Below are 26,435 nucleotides of genomic sequence, written 5' to 3'. Positions count from 1 at the left end.
TATGATATCGTACTCAATCCGTATTCGTATCCGTATATTTTATCCTATATAAATTTGGGCAAAAATCACAAAATTTATTAATGAAAACTTATAAAATAAGTGTTGAACAAGAAAACAGTAAACAAATCTGAAATTTTAATTATCTCAAACTTTATCACTTTCTGCAAATTTAAAACAAAACTAAAAACATTAGCCCTTTTCAATTTATGATTATGGAATTTGTACACGTTTAGTTTGATTCACCCCTCCACGAAATATCGGACAGAGTTGCCAAACCTGGAACACGCAACAGCAATCAGGATTGCATCATCATTTTTTATTATTCATTCCATATAAAACTTCGGAGCGTACACACGCATTACCAAGAGGAACAATAAACCACGTTTTTATTTGAGAAAGTGATCTTTATTTAAGAATTGCTATCCAGTAGCTTGTTTATCATCGCCTACAAAATTCGTTAAACTGATTGAAGTGTCAAATATTAGCAGCAAATTCATACCTTCAAATTCCGGCCAACAATAGCCCGTTTGAAGATTGCTTTTGCTTCGCACTCGTTTGCATACAAAAGTAAAGCACACATTTTGCTTTATGAGAAAAAAAAAACAAAGAACAGTCGTCGCCCTCCGCATCTTTTCGTATTCATTTAGAACGTTGTGTCATTCCAGTGTGTGGTATTCTATGACAAACGTAAGTATTGGTAACCCTATACCTTGTATATGTGTATGTGACACTCTCACGACGGACGGTTCACTCTCGCAGTGTATGAACACTGCGACTCATTCTAATGTACTTCATAGCGTGCATCGGTCGTTATCACAAGTGGCGACTTGGGAAAAATCCGGTTTTTGGAATAAAAAAGCGCTTTGAAGTTTTTAAATTATACCGCAAGTGCAAAAGAAAGGTAAATGTGTCTTTGAAGAAAATAAAAAGATAGAACTGGCCTCCAGTGAGGAAGAAAAAGTCGTTCTCAACTAGAATAGATTCCAAAATCGTGCATGGCAGCCATATTGCTGGCTTGGGTTTAGTATAGTCAGCCTATACACCAGAGAGACGCCGAGACACTCACCGTTAAGGCAACTGTCAACATCAAAACGGGCGAGTTGTATCATTTTGCATTGCCGTTATCCGTTTTGATGTTGACAGTTGCCTTAACGGTGAGTGTCTTGTCATTTCTCTAATGTATAGGTTCGCTAGTTTAGTATGAGAAGCTGTTTGTGAAGAAAAAAAAAGAAAAGATTTTCAAAATTGGAAATATGTTTAGACATATTATTCAAGCGTTAAAACAAAACAAAAAAAAACCTATTTATGATATCTGCTGGAGCTGGAAAAAAAAAGATTAATAAGAAATATTGGTGACCGTTCTTTTCTTCAGATGGTAACATTGTGCATCACCAGTGGCATTTGAATTTTCAAGAATGTATCACTCTCTCCGACGAATCACCCGGTGTGGTGTGGAAAAGAAAAACAAGAGCAGTAAAGTCTGCGAGTGAGGCGTGATTAAATTCACTGGTTAGGAATATACCCGTGGGTGGGGAATAAGCAGAGACGCAATAATATTACCGAACGTATCGAGTATGGGTTTGTTGGATGTGATTCAATTCACTTTTTATGAATAAAAATCTGGAAGGGCGAAGGAGAGAGGGCAATTGACGATGATTTTTATGCAATGATGATTGTGATTCAATTCACTGAAAATGAATGGTAGAACATCTAGGAATCGAGTAAAACTGTAGTAATAGGAATGCATATGCGTGATTAAATTCACTAGAATAAAAGTAATCAAAGCGTGTTGTAGGCACGCGCGGTAAAAAAAGGAAAAATACAGGAGAATAAACTGTAACTATTAGAGATGTGATTAATTAAACTCGGGTCATATTTGTGTATTGAGGAATCTTACTAGTTGAGAATGAGCTTGGAATGTAGGAAAAAAAAAGTAATTTTGTTTTGTTTTCCCAAGGAACAGATGGAGGACTCGGATCAAATTGTTCAGACCATTGCTCTCTTCAGTCCCGCCTCATACAACCTACCGCAGTTCAAATTTTCACATTTGCCGTCTTCAGAAGTTAGAAATGCTTGGATTGCTTGGCTTCGTTGGTTCGAGAACGTAATGGTAGCATCGAACATTACAGATGGGAACTCTCGAAAAGCACAGTTGCTGGGGGTATGGAGCTACAGGGTGTTTTTTACGGCATACCTGGAGTGAACGACACCGACGATTGCGATCCGTACGAAAAAGCCAAAACCAAACTCAACGAGCACTTTTCGCCTAAACAACACGATAGTTTCGAGAGATTCAAATTTTGGACAATGTCTTTAGATAAGGATGAACCGCTCGAAAAATTTTTGTTGAGGATTCAACAAAAAGCCGAGAAGTGTACTTTTGGTACAAATGAACTAGAGTGTCGTCAGAATGCTATTATTGATAAGGTTATTCAAAACGCACCAGAAGACCTTCGTCGAAAACTTCTCGAAAAGCAACAGCTAACTCTTGACAATGTTACGAAAATGGTCAATGCCTTCCAATCAATCAAACAACAAGCCTCGCAAATGGCACCTAATCGGTCAAACATTCATACCGAAGTCAATCGAACAATTGTCAGGAAAAACAACTTTCCATTTTACAAGGACACTGGAATACCAGCATTCAAGGCAAGATGTCACTGTTGCGGTAGACTTGAACATCGGGAAGGAGAGATATGCCCAGCTGAAGATAAAACATGCCACCGATGTCGACGTACTGGACATTTCCGTACAATGTGTAAAACTCATTTGGAAAGAGAACCGGAGAGACGACAAGAACGACAGAAGCGAAGACACTCACCAGCTAGAGCTGGATCAGGGCATCAACCAAACTATTCTAAACGATACAGAAATGTAAGAAATGTCGAGGTTCACGCGGGAGATGTGGTCAAAGAAGAAGAGCTCCCTGTGTACAAGATATCTGATGATGGTGATGAATATGTCACATGTCGGGTAGGAGGGGTAGAAATCGAGATGCTTATAGACTCTGGATCTACCTACAACCTAATCGATGATACCACGTGGGAGCTTTTGAAGCTCAGAGATGTTGACCTTCATTCACAACGATTTGATTCTTCCAAGCGGTTTCTTGCGTGTGGCAAAGTGCCGTTAAAATTGCTCACTGTTTTTGATACGGATCTCGAAATCGATGACGGGGCTAAAACGATCTCAATTACGATGACATTCTACGTGATAGAACGAGGCCAACAACCACTTTTGGGAAAACTCACAGCACGCAAATTAGGTCTGCTTCGCATTGGATTTCCAAGCGCACTCAAGGAAGACGTAAATCGGGTAGCCGAAGTAAAAATCTTTCCAAAAATTAAAGATTTTCACCTGGTACTTCCCATCGATCGAGGTGTTCCACCGGTGATCCAGCCTTTTCGGCGCTGCCCAATTCCCATCCTTAGCCAAGTGAAAGCTAAGTTAGATGAATTGTTGGCTATGGGAATTATCGAACTTATAATGAAGCCCACATCATGGGTTTCTCCGCTGGTACCGATTATGAAGGATAACGGTGAGTTAAGGCTATGTGTAGACATGCGGCGCGCTAACCAGGCAATACAGAGATTGAATCATCCCTTACCCGTCTTTGAAGAAATCTTGACGAAATTTACTGGAGCAAAATACTTCACCACCCTGGATATCAAGCAGGCTTTCCACCAAGTAGAGCTCGCTGAAGAAAGTCGGGACATTACCACGTTCGTAACGAATTGGGGCCTGTTTCGGTACACACGTCTTTTGTTTGGGGTGAACTATGCACCACAGTTTGGTAAAAATTTTTAACAGATGTTTTGCACTAGCACATTTTCCTACGAAATGGAAAAATGCCAAAGTCACTCAATGTTTAAAACCCGAAAAGAATCCAGCTGAGGCATCAAGTTATCGACCAATTAGTTTACTTTCCTCTATTAGCAAACTTTTTGAAAGAATAATTCTCAATAGAATGATAACACATATTAATGAGAACTCCATTTTTGCGAATGAGCAGTTTGGTTTTCGCCATGGACATTCCACTACTCATCAGTTACTTAGAGTAACAAATATGATTCGAACTAATAAATCTGAAGGCTATTCGACTGGAGATGCGCTTCTAGATATAGAAAAGGCATTCGACAGTGTTTGGCATAAAGGTTTAATAGCTAAAATGTCAAATTTCAGTTTTCCGCTTTACCTTACAAAAATGATACAAAGTTATTTAACTGACCGCACTCTTCAGGTTGACTATCTAAATGGTAAATCTAATAGATTGCCTGTTAGAGCTGGTGTGCCTCAGGGGAGTATCTTGGGCCCAATCTTATATAACATTTTTACTTCTGATCTTCCTGATTTACCACCAGGTTGTGAGAAATCTCTGTTTTGTGACGATACAAGCATTTCCGCAAAAGGAAAAAGCCTTCGTGTTATATGCAGTCGGCTACAAAAAAGTTTAGATATATTTTCATCATACTTGCAGAAATGGAATGTCCCTAATGCTTCTAAAACACAGTTAATTATTTTTCCTCATAAGCCAAGAGTTTCATTTCTCAAACCCACCCATAACCACGTTATAAGGATGAACGGTGTGGTCTTAAATTGGTCTGATCAAGTTAAATACTTAGGGCTAATTTATGATAAGAATCTTACTTTCAAGGAGCACATCGAAAATATCCAGTCAAAGTGCAATAAGTATATCAAATGTTTATATCCTCTTATCAACAGGAATTCTAGACTTTGTCTCAAGAATAAACTGTTAATTTACAAACAAATTTTCAGGCCAGCAATGTTATATGCAGTTCCCATCTGGACAAGTTGTTGTACAACTAGGAAGAAGACACTTCAAAGGATTCAGAATAAACTTTTGAGAATGATTTTGAAGCGTCCTCCCTGGTTTAGCACAAACGAGCTACATAGGCTCACTAATGTAGAAACATTAGAAAATATGTCAAGCCAAATTATCAACAAATTCCGACAAAAATCGTTGCTATCCTCAATTGCAACGATTAGCTCACTTTATAGTCAGTAAGATAGTTTTAAGTTTATTTTAAGTTTTGTTTTATTCCTTTTTTTTCCTTGACAAGTAGGTTTAATAATTTTCCTACAATTACATTAACTCTACTGCGAAAGCTAATAACATTCAATAATATAAAAAAGCGTACAAATATATATAATAGTGTTGAAATGTCACCATTTGTGGCAGAACACACAATATTAATTCTGAATAGATATTAGTACATAAATAAATCATTACAAACATTCCCCCCCCCCCCCCCTATTAAAAAAAAAAATGCACCACAGTTTTTCCAGCATCTCATGGAAAGCATCCTGTCAGACTGTCGTAACACAGTGGTGTTTATCGATGATATCCTCATCAGGGGTGCTTCCGAAGCAGAGCACGACGAAGCGGTGAAAAAAACCTTGTCGGTACTAGCCTCTCATGGTCTGTCACTCAACATCAACAAGTGCAAGTTAAAAAAACAGCAGATCGAATTTCTTGGACATAATTTATCTCCGGATGGAGTCTTGCCTTCGGAAGCTAAGATAACTTCACTACTGCAATGTCGAGCACCACGAAACAAGGAGGAACTACGCAGTTTCCTGGGCCTTGTAACATATGTGTCCAGATTCATCCCAGATCTAGCTACATTAAGCCATCCTCTAAGAGAACTTTTGAAAGTGTCCAACCAGTTTCAGTGGCATCCTGACCATGAAAAGTCGTTCGAAGCACTCAAACGGCAGCTTGGCCACGTTGATCACCTGGGTTACTATGATCCAAAAGACTATACCATTTTGGTAACTGATGCTTCAGGAGTTGGTCTCGGTGCAGTATTTTTCTTAAGTTTTTAAAATAATTTCAATTTTAATTCATTCATCTTTCAGGTGCCGTGCTGGTACAAATAAAGAACCATCAAACCCGAATTATAAGCTACGCATCTCGCAGTTTGTCAGAGACAGAGCGTCGTTATCCACAAATAGAAAAAGAGGCCCTAGCAATCGTGTGGGGTGTTGAGCGTTTTAAAATTTACCTGTTGGGAATCTCGTTCACTCTTGAAACCGATCATCGCCCACTGGAGGTACTGTTTACTACAGAATCCCGACCAACAGCGCGAATCGAAAGATGGATGCTTAGATTGCAGGCGTTCCGATTTAGAGTTGTATACAGAAAAGGATCGTCTAACATCGCAGATACTCTTTCGCGATTAGCGTCACATGTAACCGATCGGTCTTGGCAAGAAGATTCTGAAGTATACATCAGGAAAGTTGCTGCTGAAGCCTTAGCAACACTAACTGATGGACAACCAGGTGCAGACTACGATCACGATATTGAGGTTACTATCAGGTCAATCCAGGAAACAGCAGCAGTAGATATCTCCGAAGTAATCAATGCCACCAAGAACGACGAAGAATTGCAAGCTGTAAACGTATCCGTCTTAGAAGATAATTGGACATCGCATCTCGTGAAACCATATTCAGCGTTCCGTAGTGAACTGTCATTTGTAAATGGACTAGTTATGCGAGGTTTGAAACTAGTTGTCCCCATCAGTCTCCGACAGCGGATGCTCATGCTTGCTCATGAAGGTCATCCTGGACAATCCTGTATGAAACGACGACTAAGAGATCGCTGTTGGTGGCCAAATATGGACAGCGACATAACCAAAGTTTGCGAAAAGTGTGAAGGTTGTCGACTTGTTCAAGTACCCGATCCACCAGAGCCTATGCACAGAAGACCCTTACCAGATAAACCATGGATTGATAAAGCGATTGACTTTTTGGGCCCCTTACCAACCAGTGAATATATCTTGGTCGTCGTGGATTATTTCAGCAGACATGTTGACTTAGAAGTTATGACAACGATAACTGCTAATTAGACTATCAAACGGTTGAAAAAAATCTTCGGATTGTGGGGTGTCCCACGCACAATAACATTGGACAATGCCAAGCAATTCGTTGCATCTGAGTTTGAAGAATTTTGTAACCTAAAACGAATTCATCTGAATACTGGCCATACTGGCCTCAGGCTAATGGCGAAGTAGAACGCCAAAATCGGTCTTTGCTCAAACGAATGAAAATTGCAAATGCATTGTACGGAAACTGGAGAGCAGAAATGGAGCAATATCTGGAGATGTACAACAATACACCATATTCGACCACAGGACGTACCCCCAATGAACTGTTGCAAAATCGTCGGTTGCGGTTCAAATTTCCTGAAATTGAAGACTTAGCTTCGGCCGTTCCGTCAACTGAATACAGGGATAATGATACTGCTAAGAAACTAATGGGGAAAGAAAGAGAGGACGCTAGGCGTAAATCGAAGTCTAGTGACATTGTCGTGGGCGATGTTGTTCTCATGCGGAACCTTCATCCTACAAACAAGCTCTCAACCAACTTTTTGAAGGAAAAGTATTTGGTGGTAGAACGGAATGGATCGAATGTTCGTGTACAGTCGATAGATACAGGTAAGGAGTACGACAGAAACGTTTCACATTTGAAGAGGATTATAGATTCAACAGAGCCCTCAACCTCGGTCGAGGACGGCGAAGAACCCAACGAGGCTAGTGAGAGAACAGCAGGCCTGCGTCCTTCTGAGCGAATCCGTAAAGCAACAAATCGTTATCATTAGAATCATAGCTTTCAGTGTCACTGTTCACTGGATTATAAATATATTTCTAATTGCTATAATTCATATCACTGGCAATCACTTAATGAAAATGTAAATAATCAACTATCTTTAATCATATAAAGGGGAATGTGGTATTCTATGACAAACGTAAGTATTGGTAACCCTATACCTTGTATATGTGTATGTGACACTCTCACGACGGACGGTTCACTCTCGCAGTGTATGAACACTGCGACTCATTCTAATGTACTTCATAGCGTGCATCGGTCGTTATCACACAGTGTCTTAGTTTTCAAATTCATAAATTCGTTGAATTTTACTATGGAGCCTTCAACTTCAGCGGCACCACCTGATTCAATGTCTAGTAAGTTGTCAATTCTTGGTGTTATACATGTGTTTAAATGTCCTCTTTCAACCATAGAAACCGGATTAGGAAGATAACATATATATGAAACAATGAAACATCGAAAATTACTAGAAGAAATGAAAATCGCAGCACAAGACATTTTTTCTGCTAATAAGTATAATGAACTTCAAATTTTCTGGAAACAATTCAACACGAGATTTAAGTGATCACAGCGAAAGATGATGATGCTGTTGATGATTTTTTCAATTTGTTATTAGTTTGTATTACTTATGTTGTTTTAGCTTATTGAAATATATATATATATATATATATATATATATATATATATATATATATATATATATATATATATATATATATATATATATATATATATATATATATATATATATATATATATATATTTAGGCAAAATTTGTTTAGTTCGAGGGGTCGTTCATAAATTACGTTTTTTTTTCACGACGCCCGGTGGCACTACTTGTGGTCAAAGATCATATAATTCTATAAAAAGGAAAAAAGGGCCAAAAAATATTAAAATTGGCTTTCGTGCTTTATGGACGGCCCCAAACAAAAAATGGATGCCAAATTCGTGTTCAGCGCCCCAAAATTATGTAAATACCAAGTTTTTGTCGCATTTATCGACACTTTTTTTGCTTGGCCAGCCTTTGTATGGAGTCGCCCCACTGTGCAGTGTGACTTTGCACTCGTATCCAAGTGAGTTTCAATACTTGCTCGCACATTTATTTTCGGTTGCACATAAACCCAACTAACAGTGCAATACACTTGAGTTAGATTCGAGTTTGAATCCTGCATAACAACTGCATAAAAATCGAATTGCGATGAAATTCCCGCCGTGTCTGCTGCAACAGTTCGTTGCATTGTCCTTCGAAAGCATAAATTCGATGTGAAAACTGAACTCATCCCGTCACATCATCGCCTGCATCCTTGAATACATCGTGCACTGCATGCATTGATGCACTTGCACTCAATCGATCAGAGTGTGCGGTGCAAAAAAACTCAAACTCTCGTGAGGAATCAGATTCAAGTTGAATTCAAATCTGGAAAAAGGTTAATCAGTTCAACTTTGCACGAGTTTATGCCATCATTGGTTATCCATCATGTGGTTATGCTGTTATTCATTGAGACTATGTCAGTTGAAGTTAAATTAAATAAATAAATAAATAATAAATTATCGTTTGAAATCTTACGTAACATTTACCGGTATCATTTTCAATTTTACAGAAAGTTTCCCAGTGTAGAAAACAAATACATTGTCCCACGTAAAAATTGCTTTCTTTCGTATTCTATGCGATTGAAAACTCGGGGCCGAACCCAGCAAATACCCAGATGGTGATAGTTATCAAACTTTGCTATATTCGCTGTCTTTTTCGCTTATCGACTAACCCATATTCAATCTGTTGGAGAGTCATGATTTTTTTTTCTTTAAAATTCATATATATGTATTACGGATTGAACTGATGTCCTTCTTGAAGGGTTATATACTTTTGCTACACATTATTTGTCTATATGTTTACACTTTGTATAAAAACGAATCGAAATCCAACGGAAAACAATAACTCGATTTGCAAAAATAAACGATCCACTCACTCGGTTTTCGTTCGTTTTCATAATTGAGTGTTGGTAATATTCTAACCTCTTGCTATAGTTCTTTGAATTGTTCTGTATCCTTTCAGCAAGACGTTCAATTCGTTTTGGTATTTCGGTACTTTTTTTTTTAAATTTTAACTAGCAGTGCCACTTTTCGTGTGCTTGTTGTTTTTCTTGTTGTTGTTGCTGTTGTTGTTTAGAACGATTAGATTTTATCATTACATTACTAGAGCAGTCCATTTTTTGGTAATTGTTGCTGGTTACATACATACTTATGCTTTGTCTCTTTTATCTACTCTCACTAGTCTTTGATGATGGATTTTATTTTTATCTCGTTAATATTTACCCTTTTGTACCCTACATTTTTGTTTCTGTTTGTTTGTTTATTTGTTTTCGGCGTACTGGTTTGCTTGTGATAGTCCTTCTTTCATTTCCGCTAGAGAGATGGCTTTCGTTTCGTCCTTGGTTACAAAAAGTGTGTGTGTGTTCTCTCTCTCTCTCTTAGCATCTTATTTGTTTGAGTTTGTTTGTGTGTGGGTTGTCCATTGTTTTTGCTTCTTCGTTTCTTACATTATAGGGTATTTTGTTTTGCATATCACAGATGTTAACATTTGCACGTAGTTTGTTTGAGTTTTGTTACGCTTTCTTACGCCGCCGTCGTATTGATAAAAGGTTAGCACTGCGGTGGTATTCGTATCTCCTTCTAAGCTGCTAGAATGTTACCCTATAAGTCGATTCGTTCGAGTGTTCGGCATCAACTAATAACTGATTACTAAATGGAAAGAACTTCTGTAGAGAGCCATATTTGCCCAATCAAAGCAAGCGAAGTAGTCTACTGTCAGTCATAAGTTCGAGTATCTTTTGTGCAGAAAATGTCCAACTTTTGAAATAAAGAAAAAAAAGGAATCGAACTCGATGTCGATAAGTACTCTACAAACAAATTGTTGTATAACAGCTTTTAAGCTTTATTTCTATCGAAATTCTAGTGGTCTTACAAAACCGAGGAAGGAAAAAAATCAATTTTCTGTGCCCAGTATGCTTGAGTGTTTTTGATACACTAATTTTGAAAACCTTAAATTTTACGCTCCTGAATCTAGTTTTCGAGAAAAGCTAATTTTGGACATTTAAATTTCAAAAATATCAGATTTGCAAGTTTGTCGAAATGTTTAACCGCAGATCTTTTCAATGCGCTCCAGGCTCAGTATAAACAAATATAGTAGTATAAGTATAGCATAAATTTTAAAGAACAATTTGTGGAGAAAGGGTAATTTTCAAACAATAACTTTAAAATATTCTGCTCATCATCTCAAAAGTTAGACTTAAGAGGAACAACCTTAGATTATTTTCAGAGTTGGGAAGCAAAAAAAAAAAAACAAAAAAACAAATTGCACCGAACAAAAAAAAATTTTGAGTTCCGAGCGCTAGATGAATCGACTTTGGGTGCGCGTTTTCGTACCCGATGTGAGCCACTTCATCTAATCACTATCAATAACAACCGCTGTTTAAGTAGAAATTTCAGATCCCGTTCATCCGATCCTCATTCGTCTAAGATATAAATAAGTTCTTTGGCTCCACCGCAGCGGTATTAAACTCGATCAGTGCAACCTTTTTATTTTCTTTATCAACGCTGTTTGCTCTAAGGACAGATTTTATTACGCTCCTAATATGATTTTTCACTAGTTAACGATGGCATCTCGTTTGTTTCGTTCAGGTATTACCGCATCTTGCTCGATTTGCGTTAGTTGGCTCGTTTTTTTTTATTAGATGAATTAGATCTAAATGCCATTCTCGTTATACAGAACACTTTGTGTTTTTTTTGCGCACCTTCCCAAAACTATTATCAATCGATTCATATTTTACACAAAACGAAAAAAGAAAACAAAAGTTGAGCCAACTAAGTTACGACGAACATGATTATTAGATTGCATTCTTGCACACATTTCGATTTTTTTTGTTTAGTGTACATAAATCATCCAAGACTTTGTGTACAAATCTTTCTATTTCGCTTGGAAATTCTCAGTAGTACAGTGTTTTTTTTTTCGCGTTTCATGCAGTCAGTGTTATGATTATCTAATGTAGTTTTGACTCTAATAAAACCACTCATTTTTTTGTTTCGTTAGATACGTATCAAACATAAATACATGCACATTTATCTAAACTCTATCACTACACAAACTAAATATTCCATAACCATGAAAATAAATAATTCCTACTCTAGAAAAAATGAAGAATGTTTTTTTACGGTTCAGTTTTTTTTTCTTCTTGTTCTTGATTAAATATCCTCAGGTGAAACTCTGCTGTAACGTGCATACCGGGGAAAGAAAACCGTGTGTGGTACCGTGTATGTATGTTTGCGTGTGCATGTGTTTGGATAAGTATGAATGGGCATGTGCTTGGTGTGTTTGAGTTGTTTTCTTCTTTTTTTCTGGACCGGTGTTTCATCTCATTGCACATTCTCAATTGGTTCGTCTTTCCAATACTTCGATTTTTAAGTGTTCTTCTCTGTTTGATTCATTAGTTTATCAACGTCCTTATCATCTTCATATTTCGATATTATCACAGATCTAGTTTGTTGCGTTAAGGAATTGTTGTTATTTTCATTGTTGCTGTTGCATTTGCTTTTTTTGTTCTTTTTGCTTATTTGCTGTAGTTGATGTTTGAATTGTAACATCGCTGGAGGACGCTGAATCGATTGCTGTTGTTGCCATGACAGCAGCGATCGATTGAGCGTTTTCTACCTATAATGTTTATTTGTTTGTTTGTTTGTTTTTCGCTTAGGCACGCTGTTGCATGATGTTTATGGCAATTTTATTGTTTGTTCCCTTCTGATTCTGAATTCTCGTTTTTTTGGTTGTTGTGTGTTTGTTAAGCTGTTATCTGTTTCTCTAAGAAAAATGATCGACCATTTCGGAAGGGACGGTTTGTTTTTGCTCACGGGATCGATTCTCCTCAAACCGTGTGCCATTTGCCAAGACACTGCTGTTGGTGACGATACTAAGGTTTTTCTACCATGTCTATCATTTGCGTGAACATTTGTTTGTTTTGTATTTTGATCGCTAGTATGCATCCTTAACTCGATTGCGGGTTTATCTGTCCTGCTGGCTCTGTTCTGACTAGGAAGTTAACGGAAACGTTTTGTTTGTTGTATAACAAACCATAAACCTATTCTTCAGATCCAAGATAAGTCGAATTTATATCTAAAAATAATCACATCCCAATACATGAAAGTCGTTTTAGTTAATCTGATTGATTAGATGCAGGAAATTTGACATGTTCTGTAAAAATTCCATCTATTGGTTAGCGCCAGTGACAATGAAAGGTACACAAGTACATACACACATTTTTTTACCTTTACTTATTAGCTAATAATGTCTGGATATATGCTACTCTATTTGACAATATCATATACCGCCGTTCGCGTTGCATGCTGATGGAAATTTCCCCTTTTTTTGTACGAATTTTTCGGTTCATAGCGATAGCATAACATTCCGTTGTTTTTTTTTTGGAATTCGTTGATTATAAATATATGCCTATTTGTTATTCTATAATTAGCTGTTTGTCAGAAGATTGAATATTGCTCAATAGCAGCCATTTTGTTGTTCTTTTCTACTTCGAGATGTTTCAGTTTCCGAACCGATAATCACATTTGATGTTGTTGCTTTTGTCACATTCGATTGTTTAAATTCAAACGATTTTTTGTTGGCGAGATGGACAACAGTGGTAACGATATGCAACCAACAGGTTGCAATAGTAGTATCATTAGTTTTTTAGAGTGAAGTTTAGAGTATTGATGAATCGTTTATTGACAATGGCTATGTCATGTTACTGTTCAAGAAAAGCTGCAATCCAATCGTTGTTAAAACTGCGAATTTTTTTAATGTGTGGGGTTCAGAAAATGCTGTGTAGATATCCACATCACACCACCACCACCAATAAACTGCCGTTCCAAGCATAGTAGTCCCATGTTCTACACAAACCTTATGCACGCTGGGACAACTATGCTTGAAGCCATGATGTACAAAGACATGGTGTAACGGTATGTCAGAATTCAAATCGGCCATATTGGAAAAAAAAAATTGCCAGCGAATAGGTTTGTTTATAAACAACTAGGGCATAAAAATTATAAACATGGCAATGCTACCAATTTTAATTAATTTAAGAAACAATTTCTAACCTAAAACACCTGAATTTGCGGTATTCAATTACCTTGTTAGTAAGGATATATCAACAAACACGAAAAGATTATTCGCTGTTGCATAGTGATGCTTCGACTCCAACCCTCCAAAGTGAAAAAACGCTTCCTCACCCCGCGCCTACTTTTTGGTTAAACCGTTGCACCATGTTCTACTCATCATGCTTGGAGCGGCAGTAAACAGCCTTTCCAGGGCCACTAGTTACTTGAGATGAGATTTTCACTTACAACGGCCTATGTTGATATTCGGTTATGAATCAAAAATACGAGCTGAAAAGTGCTTTTCGGTTTTCTCATTTTCAAAAGAACTGGTAGACCCGGTTTATATAACATATGAATGCAAATGTTCTTAAACCAAGCGAAGAATAAATTAATAAAATTTAATTTCAATGTGATATCCTATTCAAAGTTATATTCCGGCCGGGTTCCAACAATTCCCATATTGGATGGTGTTTGACGATCATAGGCAATTTAAAACCCACAAGTTAGTCTTGAACTTTGAAATAACCTTTGGATGTCATCCCGGTTCTAGAAATACCCATATTGGATGATATATGCCAATTTTTGACTGTTTTCCAGTACCGTCACACAATGGCAGAATCCTCGGCGAATATGGACATACATGTCAGGAAGCCTAGTCTTGAACTTTGAAATAACCTTTGGATGTCATCCCGGTTCTAGAAATACCCATATTGGATGATATATGCCAATTTTTGACTGTTTTCCAGTACCGTCACACAATGGCAGAATCCTCGGCGAATATGGACATACATGTCAGGAAGCGGGAGTCCCGCCCACTGATTTCGGAGCTGCAGGCAATGACGCAGCGGCAGAGACTGAATAAAATGATCAAGTCGATTTTCCCGGCGAATCGCGACGTGGCGGCGATGATGGACGACGAGATCTGTCTCACCCTGGATGGCAACGACTGGCAAGGCACTCCGTATTTTACTTCTCCGACGAAGGAAGTAACCTCCGAGGTGAAGTTCAATTCACACACCAAGTTCCTCAAGTAGGTGCTACTGTGGCTGACAATAAGCTAGAAAAGGAATTGCTTCTCTTTCGCTCCACACTGGCCGTGAACGGAAAAGTTTATAATACGAAGTGACTGCCGGAAGTTGCGTCATTCATTAGGAAATACCATGAGGGTGAAGACACGGTGTTCTGGCCAGATCTGGCGCCGACCACTATTCGAAGCGATCGCAGGTGAAGATGTAAAGATGGAGCGGCTGAATATCGATGTGGTCGGCGAACCCGCCCAACGTCCCCCAGCTGCGTCTCATCGAGAATTTCTGGGCAAATTTGAAGCGTAAAATCTACTCCAACAATTTTGTCGCGGAAACTGAGGAGGAAAAACATGCCTACTCGCATTGTTTTGTCCGCCATGGCTAATACTCCGGTTAACTGCCGAAAGGCCGCTCGTAGCATTTGTTTGCAGGTAAGCTAATATAATTTTCTTACATGGGAAATTTATCAAATTCTAAATATATACTTTAGATTTTTGGAGGATGGGAATAAATCCGAAAAAAGTCATTTTTTTTTCATACAAACGTAAATATCGGAAGTTCGGAAGTGTCTGGATTAATTTCCGTTCTCTAGGCGTCAATTTGGTTCCGAAAATAATTAAATTGGGTGGTATTTGGTCATGCTCTGATTAGTGGAAATCTGCATTCAAAAAGGCTTGACCCTTTTCAATAGTACAAAAGTTACACTATAAAAATACAATATTTTTTTTGTATATAACAGTACAACATAATCATTACGTTATAAAGTAACTTAAGTCAACTTATTTTTTTTATTAATTTCTTCATACGCATGCGCTACCTTCCGCGGAGGAACTATGTGCTCGACTCTTGACAATGGGTGGGGCGAGCTACGCGAGCTTGGAAAAACTATCTAAGCATTGCCATAAGAGAGAACGCGGTCAAATATCGACGAGCTCGAAATTAGTTCACAAGTCTTAGGAGTTTTACGAGAAGGTAAACCAATCCCGTGAGAGTTACACACTGAGTCCAGATATGTGTAGGAACGAGGAGGAAAACCTGATCACATGCGAGTGCGAAGTGGTCGACAGGTGGAAGCAGTTTTTCGAAGAGCTCCCTAATAGCGGAGTAACGGAAGCAGGCGGGAGGAAAGTAAACCTTGGAGTGCCTACAAACGATAACAGTGTCCCAGTTACTGATATTCTGGAGATCAAATGGGAAATTGGGTCACTAAAGAACAATCGAGCCGCAGTCAGGACAGACTACCGGCAAAGCTAAGACGGCAAAAAGACAGTAACAACGGCACTCCATTGTGTATTTTCCAGGATTTGGGAGGAAGACCGGAGGAATGTATGGAAGGAGTTGTATGCCCTATCTTTGAAAACACAACGGCTTTGTAGACTTCAAGGTAGCTTATGATACAGTCGATCGAAACCAGCTAATAACGCAAATATCGCACGACTACGCTGCCGTGAGATGACATTGTGACGTAGATCCAAGTAATCAGTTTTTCAGTACGGCCCAAAAACGAAAGAATTCTTCGTCACTTTTGTATGGAAATGTGTGCCAACGTCACTTTGTTTTTTTTTTTGATTTTATTCAACGTACGAATAAGTAACAACGAAAAGGAAGATACCAAAAGACAGGTCTTCGAATAACGAACAAATTGGCATGAAAAACTCATATTCGAGAAAGTGGCACTTACGTCACTTTGTCATCTCACGGCAGTACGGTTTTCCGGACACGACTTATCAAAGCTAACTTGAATCGAGTTATGTGTTACGTGTGCCTTTCGGGGACACTCTCGAATCCCTTCAAATTGCGCAGAGGATTGAAACAAGGAGACTATCCTGCATGCTGTTCAACATTGTCTTGAGGGTGTAAACCGACGAGCGGGCATCGAAACGAGAGGCACAAATTTCAGCAAAAGTAGTCAACTCATAGGCTTCGCAGACGGCTTCGACATTATTACAAGAAATTTTGCAACGGCGGAGGTAACCTACACTAGACCCATAGCCGGATCTAGGGGAGGGGGGCTATGGCCTTCTGGCCCCCACAAAAGATCACTTGTCATGACTTATGACAAATGAAAAATTCAATAAAAATCGTGAAACTTTAAAATAACTTAAATTTTAATAAAACTGACTCAACTCTTTTATAACTTTCCTTCAGCTCATGAATGAATTAATGAATTAAAAATGACATATAAAAAACAATATCGCACGCTTAGCCTTGGGGCTAAAAGCGGTCTCGATCAACTAAGATTAGTTGAGAGAATTCGTTATCGATATTGTTTTTGGCACATTTTGTATGTTTACGATAAGTACAACGATACACTGTGCCCCAGTGCTGAGTCGAGAAAATTTCCAGCTCGAAAAGATCCTCGACTCGATCGGGAATCGAACCCGATATCACAACCGTGTGGGAGAGCTAGCCGACCGACATCGCTAACCACAGAGCCACGGGGACCACAAAAATGACATATTCCTTTATTTAAATTTCGACAACTTGAAGGGGACCGCACAATCCCTAATTCGGCACTGGCTAGACCAAAAGGGAAGGCTAGGAAAGTTGGACTTAAAAAAATGCGTCGAAAACGAAAGTATATGAAAGGGAGAGGCTCGAGAGAAACCACCATTTGCCTCCCACGGACGGTATCATAAACTACGATAGATGAGTCTTATACTTAAGATCTCTGTTGCTAGGGTAATGTTGTCAGCCGACAACATCAATGCGACGCGATCATTAGCATGTTAGCCATACTTCGTCGGTAGAGGAAATGCTCCGTCAACCTGACCGTCTGTTCACCAAGATGGTGCGGCTCAAAACAACGTCTGATTTCCATATTAGGAGCAGCTGATCAACGTCCTGGTGTCAGCGTAGGACTCTAAATAAAGCTGACACGATGGCCCCCGGTGAGACAGGGGATTTGGGAGAGTATCGTGTGTCTCATCTACAAAACGGGCGACAAGTTGTATTGCTGCAACTACCGTGCAATCACGCTGCTGAGCGCCGCCTACACGGTACTCTCTCAAATTCTCTGCCGTCGACTATCACCGTTTGCGAGGGGACTCGCGCAATGCCAGGCGGGATTAGGGGTGCCTACGCCACCACGGACCAAATATTCGCGGTACGGTATTTTCTTTTGCCCAAGCCATCCTTACATCGATTTTAAATCGGTGTACAACACAATCTATCGAAATCAACTATGGCAGATTATGCACGATTACGGTTTCCCGAATAAACTGACACGGTTGGTCAAGCCGACGATGGATTGGGTGTTGTGCGCAGTACGAGTTTCGTGAACAGTCTCGAGTCTCTTCAAATCTCGAAGAGGGTTATGGCAAGCTGATGGACTATCGTGCTTGTTAATAAATATCGCTTTAGAAGGAATAATACGAAGGGCTGGTAACGACACGAGTGGCACAATATTCAGGAGATCCGTTCAGTTATTTGGATTTGCCGACGATATCGACATCGTAGCACGAACTTTCGAGACGGAGACGTACATCAGACTGAAGGCTAGAACAGGACGAATTGGACTGGACATAAACGCTTCGAAAACAAGGTTCATGAGAGGAAGATGTTCCAGAGAAAACAACCTCTCACCATTAATTTGGATTAACAGTGATGAAATCGAGGCGGTAGACGAGTTCGTGTACCTTGGTTCACTAGAGACTGCTGACAACGACACCCGCAGAAAGACTCGTCGACGCATTATGACAGGAAATTGGGACAGGCCTATTTTGGACTCCGAAGGGCGCTTCGCTCAGAACAAAATTCACCACCGCACGAAGTTGACCATCTACAAAACACTGATCAGACAGGTAGTTCTCTACGGCCACGAAACTTGGACTATGCTTGTGGAGGACCAACGCGCCCTTGGAGTTTTCAAACGGAAGATGCTGCATACCATCTGAGGCGAAGTGCAAGATGGATCGTGGCGGAGGCGGATGAACCACGGCTTGAAGCTGCTTGGTATATAGTAAGGTATGTAAGCAATTTATTTATTGGGCAAAAAAATAACACGTGCAATATTTAAGCTCAATTGGACATGACTTAGAGATGCTTCAAAGCGCTCAAAATTGTGATTTTCGCAAAAAAAATTGGCCAAAAATCGACCTTCTGGGTCGTTTTTTGAGCAACCGATGGCTCAATATGGAATATTTCAGAATTGACTTTTAAAAATGAACCGCTCCAAACCTCATGTGAATTATTTTGTGCTTTCGAGATAACACCAGCTATCCACGTTTCATGCATTTTTAAGTCATTTGGCATGGAATTTTTTTTCTCGATTTTCCAAAGTTCATGTACTCTCTTGGTGAAAGGTCAAAAAATCACAACTGGTTATTACGATAGTACGAGACCCCTCCTCCTTTCCGGAAGGGAGAGCTCCCATACAAATAAAACAGAATGACTTGAGAACTAATAAAGCAAATGGAATTAAATTCGGCATGTAGAGGTTTTGAAGCAAGAAAGATTACAATCGTGGTTTGACACTCCTGTCCACCCTCCCTCTAAAGGCCATACAAATGAAACATAAAAATCTGCACAACTCGAGAACTATTCAAGTGAACGGAACCAAAATGGGAATGGGGGGATTTTAGAATACACGAGATATTCCTTTGATGGTTTGACCCGTCCCCCACTTTTTGCGAAGCGGAGGTGGAGGGCTCATATAAAAATAAAACATATATTCCAATGGATGATCCACAGAAGCCAAAAACGTACATCCAAGGTGGGTTTTTCTGGTTTCCTGAAACTTGTTATGGTAAACCAAGGTGATAACTTCTGGTGTTTTCGAAACCAGAATGATGCCAAGCGGTCAGAAATTGACTACAGGAGCTATTTTGAGATTCTAGATGGCGATGTCCGATTTCAAAAAAACAACCTGAAATAATGATATACTACTCAATGTGGATTTCCACAACCGGGATGCTGCTCAGAGGCCGAAAATCGATTTTAGACACCATTTTGGAAATAGCCTGACATGACCGCATATTATTGATGCACAGAAAAACCGACCCTAAATACCATTTTGAATCTTTTCAGGATCGCCTCGCTTAATATCGACAAAATAGATACTCATTATGAATGTGTTTTCGAATATCGTCCAGAATCCAGTGCACGTGCAATAACAAAGATGTCGGTGATTTGAATTTTACCATTTAGAACGATATTCTTGGAAACGGAAATCAACAGATTGTATTAATAAACAAATATCAATTTCGAATTCTTATGCTTTCAATTTTCAAAATTAATTGAATAAGAAAACAAATTGGGCGGGACGAAGTTTGCCAAGTCAGCTACTTCTTCGATAAAAAATAGGATACAATGTAATAGTGGATTTTTTTGCCACATTTCATCCGTAACGTACCTTCGTTGATTCTGGAGATGCTAGCCATTGATCGAACGTTTACTAGTTTTTGCTTCCATCTCATGCTGCAGGATTGAAACATCCAACTTAGATAAAAATCGCAGCCTTTCAGCTGCTTAAAATGGTAGATATTGGTATCTTGAAGTTTGCAGCGAAGCATGTAAACTGCTGGTTGTTAGGCGAAAAACATTTCCCGTTGTAGAAATTTGTGTATATGTTCAGAATCCAGGTTAAAAAAGTTTTTTAAATTGTAAGCATAAAGAATTGTGAAAAATATCTGCCAATTATTGTTTTACTACTTACTAGTAACGCAGATAAAGAGTTACAGTTAAACATAATGACTCTACTATTGGCGCTGTAGTTGGCTTCGTCAATCTCACTGTAATAATTATTTGTTTCAGAACAGTTCAGTTGTTGTGCTTGGTTGTACTTTATAATTGCTAGTTTAGTTCGAGTTTTTGACCATATTATGTGAGAGCATTTTTTCAGTGTTCAAAACTGGAACAACAGAATCGGTAGTGTTAGAAAACTGATTTCGAATCTGCTCAATCCTGATTGACATTTGGTGGGTGCCTCTGTTCCTTCATCCTCGATTTGTGAGATTCGATTTTTTTCAGTAAATCATTTTAAAATGCCTGGAAACCATACCTGTTGGTTGGAGATCGCTTATTGTCAACATATTGTGCAACAACTGAACTGTACCTGGCCATCTCGAGATTGACTCTTCTTATCTAAACCTAACATCCAATAAATATTGCAATGGTTAACAAATAAAACTGTTTAGGGTTTGCAGGGTTTCTTAATATAATAAGCAAAACATCAAATAATCCGGAATATAAGAAATAAATAATGTAACCGCAAAAAAAAAATTAATCACAGATCTGTTGTTCTCATTTTATCTTATCGGTTTACGCGGGTGCTTCGGTGTTTTTTTGTCCTGCCCACAGTTTTATGTGGGTCGTACCTTTCGAATCGTATTCCGCTAACAAATCTCACTGCCACTCTAAATAGGTTCATCTAGATGGGGATTTGTTCTCCCCGTCGTTTTCCTAGCATTATTCGTTCTGCTCTAAATCATACTCATCAATAAATAGTGCATTAACTGAAAATTGCACTAATTTCGAATGTAAGTGTGTTGAACCTTTCGGCATTTTGATGGACAAAAGGGAAAAACGCAACTCCGTCCAAATTTTTGATCTTGCTTTGACTGTTATTCTGAGCTTTGACGGGTGGTTATTTCGCTGTAACGCTAATGCACTAAAATACATTAAATATTAACTTTTTTCTCTAGTTTACTTGAGTGGATAGGTGCGTTTGCCCATGGGCGCTAGAATAGAATTTAAGCAAGGCTTTTTATGTGTTTTAACTCGGCGATCTGCTTTGAGCTGCTTTCCGAACACTTTGCCTTGTCTTCTACTTATGTTTCTAGTTCTGTCGTTCAACGAATTGGTACTTACACGTTCAAGGCATGACTCCGTTGCGAATGTATCGCAAGATGTACTGATCGCGTATCTCATCCGAAACCGGATAGTACCCAAGCGCAGCTGGGAGCGTTTTTGGATCAAGTGGTGCCCATTTCTGGCCTAGTTGCGTACTTATTTCCTGTTTCGGGCAAACACGCACTATGATTATGCTAGTCACGAGAAAAAAGATTGAAATTACCTCAATAAATGGAGCCATCATGACCGACGGCATTGACAGATCGATTCGGGATACCTCTAGCACCTTTAAATCCTTACCTCGGAGACGCGATATTCCTACCAGATTATGAGGATCCAGAACATAACCGTGAATAACGATTTCCTCTAGCTTTTTGCAACGCCAAGCCATCATAACTAACGGGTCCTGCTCGGTTCTGAGCACGAGTTCCATAATGTTACGATACTCTTGAATGCGCTAGAAAAACAATGTATTTATAAAATAGACACAAGTACATGTAGAAAAATCTGGTAACAAACCATCGAATCAACCCAAATCATACTCTTCAGTGTTTCCTTATAATAACGCGATAAATATTCCAGAGCATCACAATTGATCTGTAGTAAAGGGGTGTTAAGCTTTTCTGACTATATAAACCCCCAAAATTACGTACCCTGTCGCAGAAGAGCACCTTCAGGTGGGATAACGGCATTGACGGACGCAGGATGTGGCTATGCAGTATATCGACGGCTTCGTACGCACACACCAGTGTCAAATGCAGTTCGACGTGGGGATTGCTAATGCGGAAGCAGGCCCATGCTGCCTCCGAGATGCCCGGATGATCCTCATCCACTCCATGCACGTGAACTACCAACCGTCGCAAGGGCAGCAATTGCAATGTTTGCAAAAAATCATCACACAGAATGTCGTAATCTAGTGAAATTTGCTGCAGAACGTTGCACTTTTCAAACAGATTCGGCTCGATCATGCTAAGGGCGTAGTGGCTGGGATCTTGCTTTACTGAAGCAAAGTCCAACTGCCGCAGAAATTGAGGCCGAGGACAACTCTAAAATCGAAAACAGAGTTTTCAAGCTAGTTATTATGCTTCATATTAGATTTTCACAACTCACATTTAAGAAATCAGTAGCATGGAGTGCTAAAATTTCCGAACAACCCAAATCTAGCACCTTGAGCGGGGGATTTTGTCGGCTAAGTAATGTCTTAATGGGTTCAACAAACAACCTGCAAAAAAACAACAAAACTGTACGCGAGTTCAAAAGTACGACAGCAAAACTTACTTATAAATATAGTTCCACTCTTCTTCGGAATAGAAACGCCCTGGTGTGATCAGAGTAGCATATTTTGGACGTAAAATCAAACTGACCAGACAAGAACTTTTGCTTAGCCTACAAATAAACAAAGAATCAATTTTGTGAATTGTTATAAATCTCGAAATTGCATACTTGTAGAGAATCTCGGTCGTAAGTTCGACATCGTAGAGATTGCACGAGTCGAAGGAGATTTTTGCTTCGTTGACTATGTGGGCCAATGACTGAAGGAAGAAACTATTCTTCCTGTTATTTTCCCGTGCCACATCAAAATGAATGTCCTTGAAAAATCTGCAATAAAAACAAATCAAATTAGGTTGTAAGAAGTGCGTACTGAAAGAAAACCCACCTTGGCTGGAAGATAGCTGAGCGCCAGTGCCAGCATACCGATGATGCCTGCAATCGGTCGTGGTAATTGAGATGCTGGAATAAATTGGTAATGACAAGGGCCGGAAGCTCGGCCCAGTTCGGGCTTCTGCTCATTACAACTTTCCAATAGACCAACGAATAACGAATAGCACTGAACCCGAAATCAAGTCGCGAGCGCAAGTACTCTCGCTACTCTAAGAACAAAGAAAACAGTGATTTGCAGGTGTTGTATCCGTAGCTATTTTCCCTTTGGAGCTATTTTTTCTTTTCTCAGCTGTTCTCTGCGCTCAAGATCTGTGGGTGTGGGGTGTCGTTGGACTTCAGGTTTTTTGCGTATCTGAAAAAGCAAACCACTTTACTCGAGCAAACTTTTTACGGTTACACTTTATACGGCTTACTGCGGTTATGAGAAACTGCAACAACGTTGCATAAATACTTAATTTTAGATTATTATACGTTTTTATTGATGAGCAGTGAAAAATTTCCTTTTTGTTTTTGTTACCAATGTCATTGTTTTGATGATTGAGAAAATTTTATCTGACAGTCAAGCTACAGTTCAGTTTCCAACTGTTCCGCCTAATTCGATTTAGAAGTGTCCCAGTAAAAAAAACTTTGGTGAATACAACCTGCACAGAAAAATAAAAATACACAAATATGCGTATTTTTTTACGTGAACCATCCCTTCTGTGCGGGAAAATACTTCTAGGTAAAAATGATTTACCTACTTTTGAGTACCTGCACTGACGTCATCATTTAGGTACAAATGGATAATTTGAATTATCAATATCAATATCAAAAATACCATAGACCAGTTTACGAGACGTTTCTGAACGCAATTTATGAACGAAATTTTGACAGAGAGCTCGGAACCGCTGACATAACGCTCGTAAAAGCAACATCAATATCAGCAGGATCCGTGACACTTGTCAGTTCGTAGAATAGACTATACAAACTTTTACCCAAAAATGAAGTATTCGCATTGTTTTAAGCTGTTGCGTTGTTTTTACCAATTTTTATGCGTATTTACACCAGTGGAAACATTCAGGTTTACGTCAATTTACGTGGTTTTTACGTGTTCGCTTGGTAATATTTCTTTTATGTGTGGGAGGGAGAATAAAATACTACACTAGAGATGATTTGTTCAGCTGGTTCAAATTGACAGCTCATTATAGTGCATTTCGACACGTTAACAGCTTTGTAACTGTTTCTCCCTCCCAGGATACAACTATATTTATTATCTTCGATGAATCACGTATTTTGGTTATCTGCGCCACCCAATTTCTAGAGCAAGTAATCTCGAATTTTTTTATTCCACCAGCTCACCTAGTTTTGACCTGAAGCCAACGTTACTGCTGTCAAAATTCTTCTTTAGTCGTTAACGATGTATTTTGCGGTGAGAACAGTAAATTGACAAGGTTTTTTATTGTAATCATATAAAACATGGTATTTTTACCCAAGAAACAATTTTGTTGGATAGCGGCTTGTTAAGCTGTAGTCAGCCGAAATCCATTGAATAATAGCTTATTAAGCTGTAAAACAACAAAATTGTTTACTGGGTACTGTAAGCTTGCAAATGTTTTTTATCGTTACCATATTTTAACAACGTTTTTTGTTGTTGGATCTACCAGCGGCAATAATTTTACCATGAAAAACATTGTCAGTGACTTCTAAATGTACAGAAAAAATCCTTAAAAAATGCTATAACAACCCCTATTTTCATGGTAAAAATTGCAAAAAACAATTCGTGTCGTCTTAGCGAAATGAGTCGTGGCCGACCTTAGCCTACCTACCCGGGGAAGCAAAAAAGTTCATTACTTCAAGATTTTTCCATAATTTTATCCGAAAAAATGACCATTTGTCGCACGCCAGATTCTTGCCAGACCTTTCATTTTCGTGTTGCCAGAATTTATTTACAACCCTGTTTGTGATAAGCCAGTTTCCGAACTAGTTTCGAGGAACGTTTGAAAAGTTGACCTTGAATGTCAATGAAATCAAAACATACGTAATTAGCTCGAGTTCGTGATTAGTACTTGATTGTTTTTAGTAAGTATATTTAGAATAATACTAAAATACGAGTTTGAATGAGGGTAGCGAAAGTAAAGTGTCGCTTCCAGTTTCTTCCAGCGCAGAATGATTCAGTTTGTCATTTTGATTTCGCTCTGCGTGCTGGTGCTGAGTGTAGATCGAGCAGACGCATCAGGCCTCGGATTTGCCGATACGGTAGCACTAATTCTTGGCCTCGCCATAGGTACGGTTGGAATTTTGGCCTGTCTGGGACGCTACGCTCGCCGGCTACGAGCTGGACAATACTGACGGCGATCATAAGATTCTGACCTACGTTCGAGCCAAGGAAGTTCCATTAGATTATAAGAAAGCTTCAACTAAATGTTAAATTCATCATGATTCATCTACAATTAGCCAAGAGGGTAGGCCAGTTAGCGAAACGAACAACGTCACGGACAGATTATGGAAGTTGGGAAAGGCGTCATTATTCCGTGGAGGCGTATGCTCCAGGTTTCTGGACTGCAATCTCCTGCAGCACGCCTGTTGAATATGTTCAGCAGGGATTAGTCAGCTTGCACGATTGCTCCGGTTTGCCGTGGTGGGCATCTATTGTAGTATCCACAATTCTGGTAAGGTCCGCCGTGACTCTGCCATTAGCTATCTACCAGAATAAGATAGTGGTACGGTTAGAACAAATAAGCCTTGAAATGCCAGATATTGTTAAGAAACTGAAGGTGGAAACTGCATATGCCATAAAGAAATTTCAGTGGACAGAGGAGCAAGCCAGGATTATGTATAATCATTCGGTATGTATTATATACGTATTTAGAGCTGGACTTTTTTGCATTTCAATGCTTCGTTTTTTCAACAGCTAAAAAAGCAATGGAACAATTTAGTAATCCGTGAAAATTGTCACCCCTTAAAAACTATGGTAGTATTATGGGGTCAAATTCCATTGTGGGTATTTATGTCAGTTGCTATTCGAAATATGGTATATCTGCTACCCGATCCCAGCTCCATCAATGCACAAGTGACGTTTACCGAACTGACACTGGGTGGATTCGGTTGGATTCCTAACCTGACTGTAGTGGACAGTTCATTAATACTACCGGTGGCAATGGGTCTGATCAATTTCGCTATCATAGAGGTCGGTTTGTGCTATGCTCC

General features: G+C 39.1%; 2 protein-coding genes across 7 annotated transcripts in view; one reads left to right on the top strand and one right to left on the bottom strand.

The window, feature by feature from the left end:
- The first annotated feature begins 543 nt into the window (after positions 1-543).
- LOC129720866 (cytochrome c oxidase assembly protein COX18, mitochondrial) overlaps positions 544-26,435 on the top strand; it is a 26,346-nt gene continuing 454 nt past the window's right edge. Inside the window, exons 1-4 of one of the 6 annotated variants that reach the window (XR_008727301.1) lie at positions 544-687; positions 5,299-5,821; positions 5,881-7,985; positions 25,513-25,639. Coding sequence is in view for 2 of the 6 variants with exons in the window: in XM_055672734.1 (XP_055528709.1) it covers positions 25,664-26,074; positions 26,140-26,415 (687 nt within the window). In the remaining 4 variants the exon portion in view is untranslated. Of the gene's footprint in view, positions 688-5,298; positions 5,822-5,880; positions 7,986-8,042; positions 8,287-14,516; positions 16,902-19,823; positions 21,320-25,192; positions 25,308-25,378; positions 26,075-26,139; positions 26,416-26,435 lie in introns of those variants that run through there. The other 5 variants (XR_008727300.1, XR_008727299.1, XR_008727298.1 and 2 more) reach the window with 5 other exon arrangements.
- LOC129720867 (F-box/LRR-repeat protein 21) lies at positions 9,329-23,789 on the bottom strand. The gene is made up of 9 exons (XM_055672737.1): positions 23,663-23,789; positions 23,245-23,601; positions 23,031-23,186; positions 22,866-22,973; positions 22,698-22,809; positions 22,241-22,633; positions 22,107-22,184; positions 21,811-22,044; positions 9,329-21,750 (listed from the first exon to the last, which is right to left on the bottom strand). The coding sequence occupies exons 2-9, from the start codon at positions 23,376-23,378 to the stop codon at positions 21,610-21,612; spliced, it is 1,356 nt and encodes a 451-aa protein (XP_055528712.1). The 5' UTR covers positions 23,379-23,601; positions 23,663-23,789; the 3' UTR covers positions 9,329-21,609.

Source organism: Wyeomyia smithii, chromosome 2 (assembly GCF_029784165.1).
Source record: "Wyeomyia smithii strain HCP4-BCI-WySm-NY-G18 chromosome 2, ASM2978416v1, whole genome shotgun sequence".
Lineage (NCBI taxonomy): Eukaryota > Metazoa > Arthropoda > Insecta > Diptera > Culicidae > Wyeomyia > Wyeomyia smithii.
Note: the sequence above shows the minus strand (reverse complement) of the source record. Positions and strands in the feature narration are given on the sequence as shown.

What these genes read in the sequence shown, in the direction of transcription:
- LOC129720867 (XM_055672737.1), bottom strand. Translation starts at nt 23,378, where the DNA reads ATGAGCAGAAGCCCGAACTGGGCCGAGCTTCCGGCCCTTGTCATTACC. An exon ending in TCAGCTATCTTCCAGCCAAG is followed by an intron (nt 23,187 to 23,244) that starts GTGGGTTTTCTT and finishes TTTTTATTGCAG; the next exon opens with ATTTTTCAAGGACATTCATT. An exon ending in TGATTTGGGTTGATTCGATG is followed by an intron (nt 22,045 to 22,106) that starts GTTTGTTACCAG and finishes TTGTTTTTCTAG; the next exon opens with CGCATTCAAGAGTATCGTAA.